Source organism: Macrotis lagotis, chromosome 2 (genome assembly GCF_037893015.1).
Source record: "Macrotis lagotis isolate mMagLag1 chromosome 2, bilby.v1.9.chrom.fasta, whole genome shotgun sequence".
Classification (NCBI taxonomy): Eukaryota; Metazoa; Chordata; class Mammalia; order Peramelemorphia; family Peramelidae; genus Macrotis; species Macrotis lagotis.
In genome coordinates this window covers 25,732,864-25,748,448 of record NC_133659.1, presented here as the reverse complement: position 1 = coordinate 25,748,448, position 15,585 = coordinate 25,732,864, and the positions used below count along the sequence as shown (strand labels likewise).

The 15,585-nt window shown below is 41.2% G+C and overlaps 1 protein-coding gene across 1 annotated transcript in view; it reads left to right on the top strand.

Annotated features, from left to right (window-relative positions):
• The window catches only part of SCP2 (sterol carrier protein 2), an 80,190-nt gene that overhangs the window by 29,653 nt on the left and 34,952 nt on the right, over nt 1-15,585 (top strand). The window contains exons 6-10 of the mRNA XM_074221415.1: nt 6,972-7,098; nt 9,446-9,509; nt 10,986-11,072; nt 12,714-12,864; nt 13,767-13,914. Of these exons, the coding sequence (XP_074077516.1) occupies nt 6,972-7,098; nt 9,446-9,509; nt 10,986-11,072; nt 12,714-12,864; nt 13,767-13,914 (577 nt within the window). The remainder of the gene's footprint in view (nt 1-6,971; nt 7,099-9,445; nt 9,510-10,985; nt 11,073-12,713; nt 12,865-13,766; nt 13,915-15,585) is intronic.

Genomic DNA, 15,585 nt, shown 5'->3' with positions numbered 1-15,585 from the left:
TTAAAAACTCTGAGAACTTAATCTCTTGGGGCAGCTAGGTGGCACAGTGGATAAAGCACCAGCCTTGGAGTCAGGAGTACCTGGGTTCAAATCTGGTCTCAGACACTTAATAATTACCTAGCTGTGTGGCCTTGGGCAAGCCATTTAACCCCATTTGCCTTGCAAAAACCTAAAAAAAAACCTCTCAGAACTGAACTAATATACTCCAAGATCCTCTGTTTCTTTTACTTTTAATTCCCAGATCCTTTAAAGACATTGGACTTATAGGACACACTTGTTTCTTTTTTTTTCTTATTAGTCTATAGATGGCAAAGTGGGTAGAGTGCCGGATCTGAAGTCAGGAAAACTCATCTTCCTGAATTCAAATTTGTTCTCAGACACTTAATAGCTACGTGACCCTGGGCAAGTCACTTCACTTTGCCTCAGTTTGTCATCTGTAAAATGAGCTGGAGAAGGAAATGGCAAACCCCTCCACTGTCTCTGCCAAGAAAATCCCCAAATGGGGTCAAAGAGAGTGGAACATGACTGAATCGACTGAATACCACAACTACCACCATTATCACACTTAAATTATTATGTAGTCCCTTGTAGCTGCTCAGATAAATTGATCTTTCTGAGTTACTTTTGATTCCTGTCACAAAGTTTGTACTTAGCCCTTTTTATCAGAAATGCTTGAAAGTCTTCCCTTCCATATGCCCACCTTCCCTACCTCCAGTAGGATTATGTTGAGTTTTTCAGATTAAGGTCTTTTTTTAGGTTAGTTATATAGAGGATTTATTTAGTATTTTATTTTTCTCCAATTATATATAAAACAATTTTCAACATTCATTTTAAATATTGAATTCTACATTCTCTCCCTCCCCACTGCCCCTCATTGAGAAGGCAAGTAACTTGATATGATGATGATGATGATGATGATGATGAGTCATGTTGTAAAAAAACACAAAAAAACCCCAAGAAAAATAAAGAAGTATGCTTTGATCTGGATTCAAACTCTTTCAGTTCTTTTTCTGGGAATGGATAGCATTTTTCATCATAAGTCATTTAGAATTGTCTTTTATGTTTGCTTTTTTTGTTTTGAGGCAGTGGGGTTAAGTGACTTGCCCAAAGTCACATAGCTGAGTAATTATTAAGTGTCTGAGGTCGAATTTGAACTCAGGTCCTCCTGATTCTTTATCCACTGCCACCTAGCTACCTCCTAGAGTTGTCTTGAATCATTGCATTGCTGAGAATAGCTTAGTTGTTTACTTATTTACATACTTATTACTTATTTATTTATCATACAATATTGTGATTACTCCTGTAACAATGTTCTCTTGGTTCTACTTATTTTACATTGTATTAGTTCATGTAAGTCTTTCCAAGTTTTTCTGAGAACATCTAGCTATCATTTTTTATATCACAATAGTATTCCATCAAAGTTGTTCACTCATTCCCCAATTGACCATCATCCCCTCAAATTCCATTTCTTTGCCGTCAAAAAAGAGCTGCTATATATATTTGAGCTTAGTTTGAAATTGCTCTACAGAATGGTTGAATCAGATCACAACTCCATGAACAATGCATTAATGTTTCAATTTTTTCCATATCCCCTCCAACATTTGTTACTGTCCTTTTCTGTCCTATTAGTCAATCTACTAGATGAGAGGTAGTAACTCAGTATTGCATTTCTCCAGTCAGTAGTGATTTAGATCATTTTTCATATGGCTATAAATATTTTTGATTTCTTCATCTGAAAACTGACATTTTTGGATCATTTGTCAATTGGGAATTGGTTCATATTTTTATAAATTTGTCTCTTTTCTCTATATATTTGAAATAGGAAGGAAGCCTTTATTAGAGAAATTTGCTTCAAAATTTTTCCCTTCATCCTACTTCTTCCTTGTTTATTCTGTTTTGTCTCTCTCTTTTCTCCTTATCCCTGCTCAAAAGTGTTTTACTTCTGATTATTGCCCCCCTTCTTTGAGCACCGCAACGCCCCTTATCTTAAATCCCTTCCTCTCCTACTTTCCTGTAAGGTAAGATAGATTTCTATAACCAAATGAGTATGTATGTTATTTTCTTTTTGAGCCAATTCTGATGAAAGTAAGGCTCCAGCATTCCCTACTACCTCCTCCATCTTCCCCTCCACTGTAAATGCTCTTTTATGTGAGATAAAATTTTGGGGTTTTATTGCAAGGCAAATGGGGTTATGTGACTTGCCCAAGGTCACACAGCTGGGTAACCTAACTGCCCTTATGTGAGATAAAATTTACCCCATTCTACTTCTATTTTCTTTCTTCCAGTACATTCTTCTCACCCTTTAATTTTATTTTTTAGACATTCATATTTATATTCAACTCATACCTGTGTTTCTCTATCTATATATTACTCCTTCTAACAGCCTAATAATGGGAAAGTTCTTTTGAGTTGCAAGTATCATTTTCCCATGTAGAAATGGAAATAGTTGGGTGGCTAGGTGGCCTTGGAGTCAGGAGTACCTGGGTTCAAATCTGGTCTCAGACACTTAATAAATACCTAGCTGTGTGGCCTTGGGCAAGCCACTTAACCCTATTTGCCTTGCAAAAACCTAAAAAAAAAAAAGAAATGGACACAGTCTTAGCCTTATTAAGTCCCTTATGATTTCCCTTTCCTGATAACTTTTTTAATACTTCTCTTGAGTTTTGTATTTGAAAGTTAAATTTTCTATTCAGCTCTGATATTTTCATAAGAAGTGCTTGAAAATCCTCAGTTTCAATGAATATCCATTTTTTTTTCTTTATAGAATTATATTCAGTTTTTCTTGAGAGTTGATTCTTGATTATAGTCTGAGCTCCTTTACCTTCTGGAAGATCATATTTCAAGCCCTCTGATCCTTTAATGTAGAAGCTGCTAAATCCTATGTTATCCTGACTGTAGCTCCATGATACTTGACTTGTTTGTTTCTGGATGCTTGCAGTACTTTTCTTCTTTTTTTTTTTTTTTAAGATTTTTTTTTTTTTGCAAGGCAAATGGGGTTAAGTGGCTTGCCCAAGGCCACACAACTAGGTAATTATTAAGTGTCTGAGGCCGGATTTGAACTCAGGTACTCCTGACTCCAGGGCCAGTGCTCTATCCACTGTGCCACCTAGCCGCCCCCTAGTATTTTTCTTCTTGACCTGGGTACTTTGGAATTTGGTGATAATATTTCTGGGAGTTTTCATCTGGGATCTTTTTCAGGAGGTGATTGATGGAATCTTTCAATTTCTATTTTACCCTCTGGTTATAGAGTATCAGGGCAGTTTTCCTTGATAATTTCTTAAAAGATGCTATCTAGGCTCTTTCTTTGATTAAGGCTTCAGGAAGTCCAATAATTTTTTTGTTTGTTTGTTTTGCAAGGCAGTGGGGTTAAGTGGCTTGCCCAAGACCACACAGCTAGGTAATTATTAAGTGTCTGAGGCTGGATTTAAAATCAGGTCCTCCTGACTCTAGGCCTGGTGCTCTATCTACTGTGCCACCTAGCTGCCCCAAGTCCAATAATTTTTAAATGATCTCTCCTGGATCTCTTTTCCAGGCCAGTTGTTTTTCTAATGAGATATTTTACATTATCTCCTATTTTTTATTCTTTTGGTTTTATTTTATTGTTTCTTGATGCCTCATAGACTCACTCTTGCTCAATTCAAATTTTTAATGAATTATTGCCTCCAGTGAATTTTTGGTACCTCTTTTTCCATCTGACCAATTCTGCTTTTCAAAGTGTTTTTCTTCTCACTGGATTTGGGTACCTCTTTTATCATATGACCCTTTAAGGTGTTATTTTCTTCAGTATTTTGTGTGTGTGTGTGTGTGTGTGTGTGTGTGTGTGTGTGTCTCCTATACCAAACTGTTGACTCTTTTTTTTTGTTATTTTCTTACATCATTATCATTTCTCCAATTTTTCCTACCTCTCTTTCTTGATTTTAAAAATCCTTTTTGAAGTCTTCCATGGCTTGAAACCAATTCATATTTTTCTTTTAGGCTTTGGAATCAGGAGTTTTTGACTTTGTTATCTTCTTAGTGTGTATTTTAGACTTCCTTGTCACCAAACTAACTTTCTAAAGTCAGAACGTTTTCTGTTGTTTGATCATTTTTCCAGTCTATTTCTTGTCATTTAATTCAATTAACTAAAGTGGATCTCTACTTCCACAGTGGAGGGTACACTTCCTAAGCTTCAGGTGTTTTGTGTAACTGTTTTCAGAGATAACATCTAGGGACCTGTATGTTTTCAGTTCTTCCAAGGTAGATCTAAGAAGAGGTGGGTTTACTCTCTGGACTGTGCTCTAGTCTGTAAATGACCACAAGCATTCTTTTTTCCTGGAATGGGGAAGAAGGTCCTTTGTACCACTGTGGCCACAAGCTCTGGTTTGCTAGTGCTCCTTCTCACCATGGGACTGCCACCCAGAACTTCAATCCAGATCTAAGTATGGGCAAAGCAACAGAGTCCTATTCCAGTGCCAGCAAAGACACTCTTGTAATCTCCTTCTGACAAGTTGTTCAGTCCCCTTACTGTCTGTGGGCTGAGTGCTCTGGAAGTAGCCACTGGTGCTGCTGATTCACTGACTCCTAAGGGCCTGCTCCTGGTTTTCGGGGACTCATGCTGTGTGGCAGGCAGGGCCTGCAGTGGGCTGGTCTCCTCTCCCATCCCAGGGCAACAGACCTCTCCTGCCAAACGTCTAAGTTGTCTTGTGTTGGAAAATTGTTTCATCCCATCATTTTGTGGGTTCTGCCACTCTAGAATTTGTTTTAGGAAATTATTTAGAGGTGTTTGGATGGATTTGGGGGAGAGATCAGGGGTGTCCCTGCTTTTTCTCCACCAAGTGGTTCCATTCTCTCAGGTTGTTTTTTTTTAAATTAATTTTTATTAAAGATATTATTTGAGTTTTACAATTTTCCTCCAATCTTACCCCCGCCCCCCCCCCGGAAAGCAATCTGTCAGTCTTTACTTTGTTTCCATGTTTTACCTTGATCCAAATTGGGTGTGATGAGAGAGAAATCATATCCTTAGAGAAGAGACAAGAATTCTAAGAGGTAACAAGATCAGACAATAAGATATCTGTGTTTTTCTAAATTAAAGGGAATAGTCCTTGAACTTTGTTCAAACTCCACAGCTCCTTATCTGGATACAGATGGTATTCTCCTTTGCAGACAGCCCAAAATTGCTCCCGATTGTTGCATTGATGGAATGAGCGAGTCCTTCAAGGTTGATCATCACCCCCATGTTGTTGTTAGGGTGTACAGTGTTTTTCTGGTTCTGCTCATCTCACTCAGCATCAGTTCATGCAAATCCTTCCAGGCTTCCCTGAAATCCCATCCCTCCTGGTTTCTAATAGAACAATAAGGTTAAGTTTTTCTATTTTAGTCTCTCCTCTCATTTATAGTAGAAGGGAAGTGAATAAGCTTTTATTAGGTACCTACTTTGTTAGGTTTTTCATCAGTTCTCAGATCGGGCCAATCCAGCTCTGTGCTAAATGCTTTATATTTATTATTTGGGCTTCACAATGTCATTATCCCCATTTTTTCCTGATGAGGAAACTTAGTCAGATAGTAGTTAAATGACTTGCCCGGAGACATATGTGGTATATATCTGAACCCAGGTCTTCCTGATTCCAGACCCAGAACTCTGTGCAGGGTGGCAGCCTCTAGCTTGTACAGACCTGTTTCAGGTCTTGTGTGATCCTCACTGTGGTTCCTTGGCACTTGAACTCTTATGATGGTTCAGTGTTTTCTCAAGAGTGGCTATGACATTCCTGGGACTTTTCCTTTGGTTGTTCTTTTCAGGAGGTGATCAGTGGATTTTTTAAATCTTCACTTTGCCTTTTGGTTCTAATGGATCTAGGCAGTTTAAGTTTATGGCTCCTTGAAATGTAGTGGCCAAGATGTCTTTTTTCTTTAATTATGGTTGTCAGGAAGTCTAATGACCCTTAAATTACTTCTTGAGCTTTAGATTTTGTTTTACTCTTTCTTACTGTTTGAGTGGAGGCATTGATTTCTCTTTGGTCTATTCTCATTTTCCAGGGAATCTGGACAATGTTTACATTTTCTATTTCAAGCTATTTCTTCTCCTTCCAATTCTCTCCTCTGGGTTTTTTTTTTAGCCCCCCCCCCCCCTTTACTCCTATAACCAACACCCTGGTTCAGACCCTTTATTCCTTCTTGTCTAACTTCTAAGCCTCCTTCCATCCTCCAAGGCTGACTGTGCCCCTGCCCTGCTCAGGAGCTCCCTGGGTCCCTGTTTCTTCTCAGAAAAGATACCAGCTCCTTTAATACCTTAAAAACTCAGTGGAGCCTGGTTCCCTCTGCCTCCAGATTTGGCCCATCATCCTTCTTCCCATATCTTGCTCCCCTGGCTCTTCTGTTTCTCTCCATCTGTGACTGCCCCTTCATGTCTTTGCCCAGATTGTCCCTCCTTCCTGGAGAGCTCTTTTCCTTCCTTCCCCTCCAACTCTGAGAATCCCTCATTCTCTTGTCCTTTTCCCCCTATGCCGCCTCTCCCCCCAAGACCTTGTGTTTTCTTTGTATTCCTTAGCAGTATGCACAGGATTCTAAATGTGGAGCCCAAGGTGACCAATCTTCTCATTTTCTTGATTAGGGCACTGAAGTCCTAGATATTAAGTGACTTGCTTGAGGTCACCTCCTCCTGACCCCTAATCCAATCCTCTCTCACTCTTCCATACCTTAGAATGTAAGCTCTTTGAGGGCAGGGTCTGCTTGGGTTTAGGGGTTGTATCCTTAGTATCAAACCCAGTGCAACCAATGAATAAAATGCTTATTAATTTGAACTCACTTTCTAGAGTTCATCTGGTGACTGAACTTGATTCTTCCCTCCTAGGACTTTGGGAGTGGGGGGATTTCTTCTCTCCCTGGGCCTCATTCCTTATGGACCAGTTATTCATCACCATCATGATGTGCTTTCTTTTATGCTCCAGTAGGAAGATATCATTTGGTCTGCTTCTTGAATTTCTGTTTTTCATCAGTTCTCAGATCGGACCAATCCAGTGGACAAACACGTGGAAGTGATGGTGGACAAGTATGGCCTGTCCTCAGCCCCTGTAGCAGCTCAGCTCTTTGGATGTGCTGGCAGAGAACACATGGAGAAATATGGTACCTTCAGAGATACTTGTCAGCATGATGGGGCAGGGTCGACTCATTCTATTGAGCAGAGGGCAGGGGGCTGGGAGAGGGCCAAGTGGAACTGGAGTCTGGTCCCTACTCTCAGAAAGTTCCCCCAGAGATTCTGCTCCTCCTGTGGGGGACTCTGGGACACCCTGTTAGTTCCTGTGCAACTTGGATGGCCACTTGGTCCTGCTGTCTTGTAATGAAATTAGAGTCTCAACCTGTAGCTATCTTACTGCCTTGTCTTTCTCCATTGTCCTGTCTTTCTGTAGCAGCATGTTATGGTGGGTGGTGACAGTAGCCTGGGTTCTCCTGGTAAAAGGCAGGTCCTAGCATGTCCTAGCAGGCTGAAACTTTTCATGCTGGGGCTCATTGAAGGGCTGTATGTCTGTTTTCTGATGAGATCTGTCTAGAGAGGCTTTAAGTGCTGATGGGATGATAAATGTTGTATCTGGGGCAGCCTTCTCATGGGTTGAGGGTCTCTCTGCCCACTGATAACATGGCTATCCAAAATAGTAATGGTCATTTACAAAATGTGGCATTATGCCCACTGCATCCTCACTCTCTTCTCTGATGACCTGAGAATTGTGGGGACTGTGAGGCTAGCTCTCAGGAGAACAAACAAGCAAATTCCCTGAGCAAGAGGACATCCAAATGGAGGCTCCAGGAGCTCAGCCACCAGCACCAACTGTCCAACTAATGAGTGGAGGATTGGGACATAGCTTCAGTCAGGAGAAAAAACAGAGATCCTTGTTCTGGGTAAAGTTTTGGGACAACTGATTTCCTTGTTTTCCCTGTAGATATTTGGGGGGTATCAGCTTTTGTTCAGCATTCAGAACAACTCAGTGCTAGAGATGCTTGCAGATGAATCAGTTTTCTTTGGCTTTTCAACTATACTTGGTTGGTTCATCCTACCGAGTTATTTTCTAGTATGTTTTATGAACTTAAAAGAAAAAACACTGGACCATTTGTGGTGTCCTACTTACAGCAACTTCTGTGCTCACTCTGCAGTTGAGGAAATGGAGATTCCCAAAGTGTCAGTGACCTGCTCCTATTCATAAAGCTAGTAGTCAGAGGAACCACCCTACCAGCTGCCTCTCAGAATGGCATTGGGGTTGGGGGTGGATTTTAAATATAAGACTGGATCCTTCCTGGAAAGGCAGAATTCAGTGTTTCCCCATTCACATGCCCCATTTGGGAATGTTTTTCTTATTTCAGATTTTATGGTATTTCAAACAACTGTCAAGAAAATGCTAAGATTGGAGGCAAATTCTTTTTTTGAGGCAAATTTTTGAAGACTGTTTCTCATCCCTTTGACTTTTCACTGAATTTCGAAGACATTATCAGAACTTGTGACTGCTATTTTAGAACTACTAAGAGCTTTTGATAGGCCTAGTGAGCATATGCAGAAGATATTAATGTTTTTTAAGCATTTTGAAAATTAGAAGATTGATACAGTTTGAAAGCTGGAGTACTTCATCCTTGATCTCTCAGCCTCTGAGGATGGGATTGCTCACGTCTTCCAGAGCTTTGGGAAGGTTCTTCCTTTCATTCATCTGATGAAACTTATGTTCTTAGAGATCCCACCAGTTGTTCCTAGTTCTGGTCTAGTCCAGTGTGTTTTCTGGTCCAGGGAGCCAGGAATCGTGGTACCTCTAAGTCTGCCTTTTTCTATACTCACTGTTTTTAGAATATTTAGGTCTTTAGATAACTTTGGTCCAGGCAGACCCCTTGGTAGGTCGAATCCATGCACTGTAGATGGATAAGCCTTGTACTGTTTTGTTTTTTTTTTTATTTGGTATCCTAGTAGAAGTGGGAGCACCATATCAAATCCTTTGCTCAGGTCCAGTTACTGGCACTGAGGGTTCCTCCCCTTTGTCACCAATTTTATGTAAGTATCTTGAGTGAGAAAAAGAGGCACAACTTTCCACAGGCTTTAAAGAACATTGTAAATTAAGGAAGTTCAGAGGAGTGTAGAAATGATTGCTGGCTCTCCGGAGGCTCTGGCAGCCCCTTCCTACCAATGGTCTCCCATGCATTTTTTACTAGCTTGTCAATGAACCCAGGAAACTAATACTGAAATTAAGCCTTCTTATCAGGTAGAGCAGCCAGGGCTTTAGATAGCTTCATTTTTTTTTCCTGCTACTAGTTGACTCAATTGATAACTAGATTCCAATTTAGTTGCAAATAAACTTTTATGAGGTGGGTCAGTTCAATATGCCTTCCATGTAGGGAAGGAAATGTGGAACGACTGAATTAGGTAGAAGGTACCATTACTTTTTGTTAATATTATGTAAAAAAAGTGGTGGGTAACAGATGTTTAACTTTTTCACAGGCACAAAAATTGAACATTTTGCCAAAATTGCTTGGAAGAATCACAATCATTCAGTCCATAACCCGTAAGTACCCCAGTGACATGGCAGAATGGAAATCCAGAGTTCCCTGCAATGATATACAAAGCTTTATTGCTCATAATAAAGTAGAGGCCAAGAATACAACTCATATTCTCTGGCCCCAAACCTAGTGCTTTTCCCACTCTGCTGCACTGCCTCCCTTAGTCTTATCTCCAGATGCATGTGGATCATTTAAATGACCAGCTTTGCTGAGTCCAGTTGCACATATAGCCATGAGGGGCCATGCGCACTAAACCAACCTCCCTGTGAATGATGGGAAGAAAGGAGAGTAAATGCCAGAGAAATACCAGAATGCTCTGTTCTCCTCCCTTGGCTTCCCTCCCTCCCCCTTTGGTTGTTTAATTCTTGTCCATCCTTTAACAACCAACTCAAAGAGCTCCTCCTCCAGAGAGCCTGCCATCACTTCCTGTCAGTAACTCATTTCCTACTTGGACCTTGTGTAACTTCTGATCTGTAAGTGATTTTGTTGTGTATTACAGTTATTTTTGTTGGGATCTTATCACCTTCTAGGACCATAAGGTTTTTGTGGGCCAAGATCTTACTATATCTGAATTTTGCACCCTCCCCCCCTCAGCATAATGGTCTGCATACAGTTAAGTCAACAACATCATATATTGGTTTTTATTTGTTTTTGCAAGGCAAAACTTGCCCAAGGTCAAGTATTAAGTGTCTGAGTTCAAATTTGAACTGGGGCCCTCCTGACTCCAGAGCTGGTGCTCTATCCACTGTGCCACCTTGCTGCCCCAGCAACAAGCATTTATTAAGTGCTTGCTATATCTAAAATCCTGAGGATACAAATAAAAGTGAAAAGGATCCCTGCCCTTAAAGAGCTTACATTCTAATTGGGGAAGATCACACAGAAAAGGAAGTTGAAAAAGTTAGGGAGGACAGGTACCAATGAGGGGACCAGTTATCAAAGCTTGAGAGTCAGTCAACATGGACCCAGGTGAGCAGTGAAGGCTGGCTGACTTTTGCTCTTCCTTAAATGGACGTTCTGGAAGGAAGTTTGGGTGGTGCCTTTGAGACAGGGGGACCTCCCAGATTGGGAAAGTGGAAACCTCAAGACAGTATCTATTGAATCAGAAAGTCAGGAGTATAGGGAAAAGGAGGGAGAGGAGGAGGAGATGAAGGAGGAGCTGATGAAGGTGGAGGTCATTTACTTAGTCTTCATCAGAGGTGACTTCTTCACACAGCACAGAATCTGACCTGAAGAGAACCAATTCATCTGTATTGGCTTTGGCACTTATTATCATATTATTCTTAGGAAAATGAAGTATTTAAGAGCAAGGATTTGTTTCTTATTAGTTTTTTTCTTGCTTTGAAGAGTAACTTTGGACATTAAATCCTTTGCATCCAAGAAACAGGTCTGCTGAGCTGTTACCCTTTGTTCTCATAGTAGTTGTTCCTTCCCCCCCATCCCTCCCCTCTCCAGTTAGAAACCCCCCTCTATTTTGTACCTAGGTATTCTCAGTTCCAGCAGAAGTACAACTTGGATGAAGTGATGAATTCTCGAAAAGTCTTTGATTTTTTGACTGTCTTACAGTGTTGGTAAGAACGATCATTTTGACATTGTGTAGAATCTGCAATAAACTGTGTCCCTACTCTGCCAGTATCAGAGGGGGTAGTAGAGAATCTATTAATCTCTAATTGCTGCCTTTTCCTCTTTCCTGACAAGAGGCCAACATAAATCATCAGCACTTCTATATATGAACAACAAAGCCCAAGGACAAGAGATAGAAAGAGAAATTCCATTTAAATATAAAATACTTGGGAATTTACCTCCCAAGATAAACCCAGAAACTGGGTTTGAACATAATTACAAAACATTTTTCACACAAATAAAGGTAGATCTAAACAACTGGGAAAATGTCAATTTCACAAGAGAGTCTCCCTTCCTTGCAAACTGTCCTTTAGACATGTTGCTCTCAACATGTACTTTCCTTTTTCTTGGTTCTCTGCTGAGTTTTCATGGTTTTCTGCCTAGTTATAAAGCATTGAATTTTCTCTTTTTTTAAAGTTTTATCACTACCTTTTGTTTTTACATCACAGTCATTTCTTGCTGTACTTCTCCCCATTCTGCTTCATCTAAACAGGCCATAAGCAAAACCCAACCTCTGTGTTCTCAGTGGCCAAGATTGATCAGCATTATTGTCTTTCATTTTTATATGACATTTATGCTACTGTTAAATGTTCTCCCTTGCCTCAAACCTTTCCTTATAACCAAGAAAAATGTTTACACAAAATTAAGATCCCCAGAAACCACATTTGGCTTCTTGGCTATGATTCCCTCTTTCCCTTCTGTTGAGATTAAAGAGGAGTGTTTCAGCTTCAGCTTTTGAGGACCAAGTTTGGGCTTCACCCGCTCTTCAGAGCATATTGTATTGGGCCTACTCTCTTCCTTCCTTAGAGAGGAAGCCTCCATGTGACTATTCAACCCCTCATGATTGGATCCCAGCTGTAGCCTGCTCTGAGATTCTTGGCTAGTGCTAGTGAAGTTCCTGAGAGGGGCTGGCAGTGATAAAAATGATAGAGACCCTTTGTAGTCTATCTTTGTGGATGTATAACAGCCCTTGGCAGCTGCCCTTGACCACAAGGCATCAGGAACTCCTGTAGGTCTGGTGTTGGGTACTCATCCCCACCTTTTTTTAAAAATTTAGGGTAGTAGGGCTAAGTGACTTGCCCAAAGTCACACAGCTAGGTAATTATTAAGTTTCTGAGGCCAGATTTGACCTCAGGTCCTCCTTACCCCAGGGCTGGTGCTCTATCCATTGCACTACCTAGCTGATCCTACTCATCCTTTTCTATCAAAGGGAACTTTGTGGTGAAAAGTACATTCTCCATAGTTATCCTCTGTCGTGGGTGATAGGGATAGGATAGAAAAGTGAGACCCACACCTCATAGATGCATCAAAAAGGTTTCCATTTCTAACATTTTACTAGAAATGAGAGTAATAGTAAATTTGATTCAGTGTGTTTTCTTCTTTAGCTTTCCTTGGGGCTTTCCAGTTAAAAGGAGGAGTAGAATAAGGGAGAGAAGGGGAAAAGCCCAGGCCTAGATCTATAGAAGTCTATAGAAGCACCAAGAACTGACTGAACCAGTTGAGGTTGGGCATTGTTCCTTCTGTCCCAGGATGAAACCTGGGACCTCATCATAGTCTGTGGGGAAATGATGATTTTTGTCTTTTCTCAGTCCCACTTCCGATGGTGCAGCAGCAGCAGTTTTGGCCAATGAATCATTTGTAATCAAGCATAACCTACAATCCAAAGCTGTGGAGATTGTGGCCCAAGAGATGGTGACAGACCTCAAAAGCACCTTCAAAGATAACAGCATGATGAAAGTGGTATGGCTGAAGTTTGCTTTTTCCTTTTACTTCAATTTACAAATCCTAGAGACTTCCCTTGGAGACTGTCTTGCACCCAACTAGAATCTCCACTAGCTCTAGGGAGGGTGGAACCCATTCCCCTCTTGGACAACTCTGATTGTTGGGAATTTGACATCTGTTCTGTCCCGTGTGAATCTTTTTCTCTGTTCTGCCGCTTCCCCTCTGCCCTCTCCACCATGGTTTTGACCATAGGAAGGCCTTCTACCTTCTCAGATCCCAAGAAAGCTCTGGAATGCTGTCAGGTTAGATGAATGATGGAAATCCATTGATAGAGAGGGTTTTAATAGCAAAATCATAGAATTGTTATCGAAAAAAAAATTCCCAGATTAACTTAAATAGTTATCAGTTCATTAGGCAACTCTGGGGTTCCTGGACAGTTAAGGGGAAATGCCCAGTTCAATAAAAGAGCAGAGGTTAATTTAAGATCTCCTTATCAATCTCATTGTTAATCTCTTATAAGCAAATGCTGCCATAGAGTCAGAGACAGCAGAGATCAGTTGATTATTAGTTTATTTTTTCAAGAGACCTGAGCTTTGTTTTAGAAGATGCTCTCTAGAGGGTTCATAATGATTTGTGAGATTCTAAGACATGCTGCCAGGGCCTCTGCCTAGAGGCAGAGTCTTTGTGTGGTCTCTGTGTAATGGGTGGGTGGGTGGCTTGTGACCTCCTGCATGAAGCCCCTTGGATTTCAGCCAAAATCTGCCAGGGCCTAAGACAATCCGAGGGATGTCTACCCCTCCTTAGGGGTAGTCGATCCTTTGCTGACAGGGGAATGTGCAAGTTAAACCATGTTTCTGTAAATAATTTTGGCTGAAGTGATACCATTTCAGTGCTGTTAATTTGTCTTCTTTTGGTTTCAGGTTGGCTTTGATTTGAGTAAAGAAGCAGCCAGAAGGTGCTATGAGAAGTCTGGGCTGAAGCCGAAGGACATTAATGTCATTGAACTTCACGACTGTTTCTCTACTAATGAGCTCATCACTTATGAAGCTCTGGGATTATGTGATGAAGGTATGGGATTCACAGTGCTTTCCAGGCTCGGGACCCAGGGAAGGTGGATGATCCACTAGAGAATGGTGATCTCTCATTTTTATGAGCTCTTGTGAAGTTTGCAGGGAATACAACCAAAATGACCTCATTTGAGCTTCACAACTGCTATGGGAGGTTAGTGTCATTATTAACCATTTTACAGAGGAGGTAACTAAGGCAGGCAGAGGTTACATGGCTAGTTCAGGGTCCCACAACTAATAAGTGGCTTCTGAGGTGCCTGATGTGAATTCTGGCTTTTTGGTGAGGCTGGCAGGAAGCCCATGGCTTGCTGGACTGCTTTGTGATGGGACCCTGGCTCTTCACCCTCCCGGATGAACTACTTCCTCTTCTGGAGTGAGGTTATATTTGTCTTTGTGAAGGCTAGGCTCAGACCCATGCCCCGAGGGGATCAAGCATTCCTAAGACCTGTTGGAAGGGCAGGTCTCACATCAAAGGAAGAAAATGGGAAATCCAGCAAATAGAGTAAAATGGTTTTTCCCCCTAGCCTTTCTTCAGCGACCAAAGTTTTCTCTTCCTTTCCTCCCCAAAGACCATTTGACAAGGCAGTGGAGGTTAGTTTGGAGAAGATTTGGGCTTGGGGAGGGGACATTGTATTCATGCTCATATACTTGAAGGTTTGTGGAGCCCACAATACCATCTGTTGTTTAAGGCTAAGGAAGAAGGGAAGAATGACCACTGAATGGAGTTGGAGCTAAGTAGTAAGTGTAGTAGTCTGGGCCCCTAGGATGGAGTTAACTGTTACTGTCAAGCCCTGAATACAGCCCTGAACTTCCTGGTCACTGGGACCCAAATGACAAGATATTATTGGGTGATGGGCAAGCATCAACATGTATGTAGAGGAGGTGGGCATGAAATGATTCGGAAGAATTTGTTTGCATATTTAAAGGATGTGTAAGGGTCATGTAAAGGACACTATACCCATTACTGTTTGATGGAAAATAGAGAAGCCTCTTAAATGATGACTTTTTTTAAAAAAATTTTTTGCAAGGCAACGGGGTTAAGTGGCTTGCCCAAGGCCACACAGCTAGGCAATTATTAAGTGTCTGAGGCCTTATTTGAACTCAGGTCCTCCTGACTCCAGGGCCGGTGCTCTATCCACTGCGCCACCTAGCTGCCCCAAATGATTACTTTTTTGTAAATATTTATGTAGAGTACAGAAAATAGTTGAAAGATAATAATGTGAGCTTAGATTTTGTCAAATTAGCATCACTGAATCTTTGTCATTTATTTCTGACTGACTATCCAGTTAAATTCTTTCTTTGCTCCTGGCTTCGTAGAGAACCTTGAGTCTAGGGCTCTGGTGGAAGTGACAGGTATTGGCAGGAAATTCTGAGTGCTCTCCTGGTGGATAGAGACAATCCTGAGCTACCATTATTTCCTGTTCTAGTTCAGCAGGACATAAGCTTCAGAGATTCTTGCACAAGTGCTTTTTCCCCCCTTCCAAATAGATTTCTCCCTCCACCCCCACCCCCTAGGATCTCTCATCCTCTCCTCTCCCTGGGAGCCATCCCCTTATCACAAATAAACATGAAAGAGGAAGAGAAAAAACTGTCAGTAATACTTTGCAACAATTTGCCATGAGATGCAGCATTCTGTACCCAAAGACTCCCACCCTTCTGCAAAGAGCAGGGG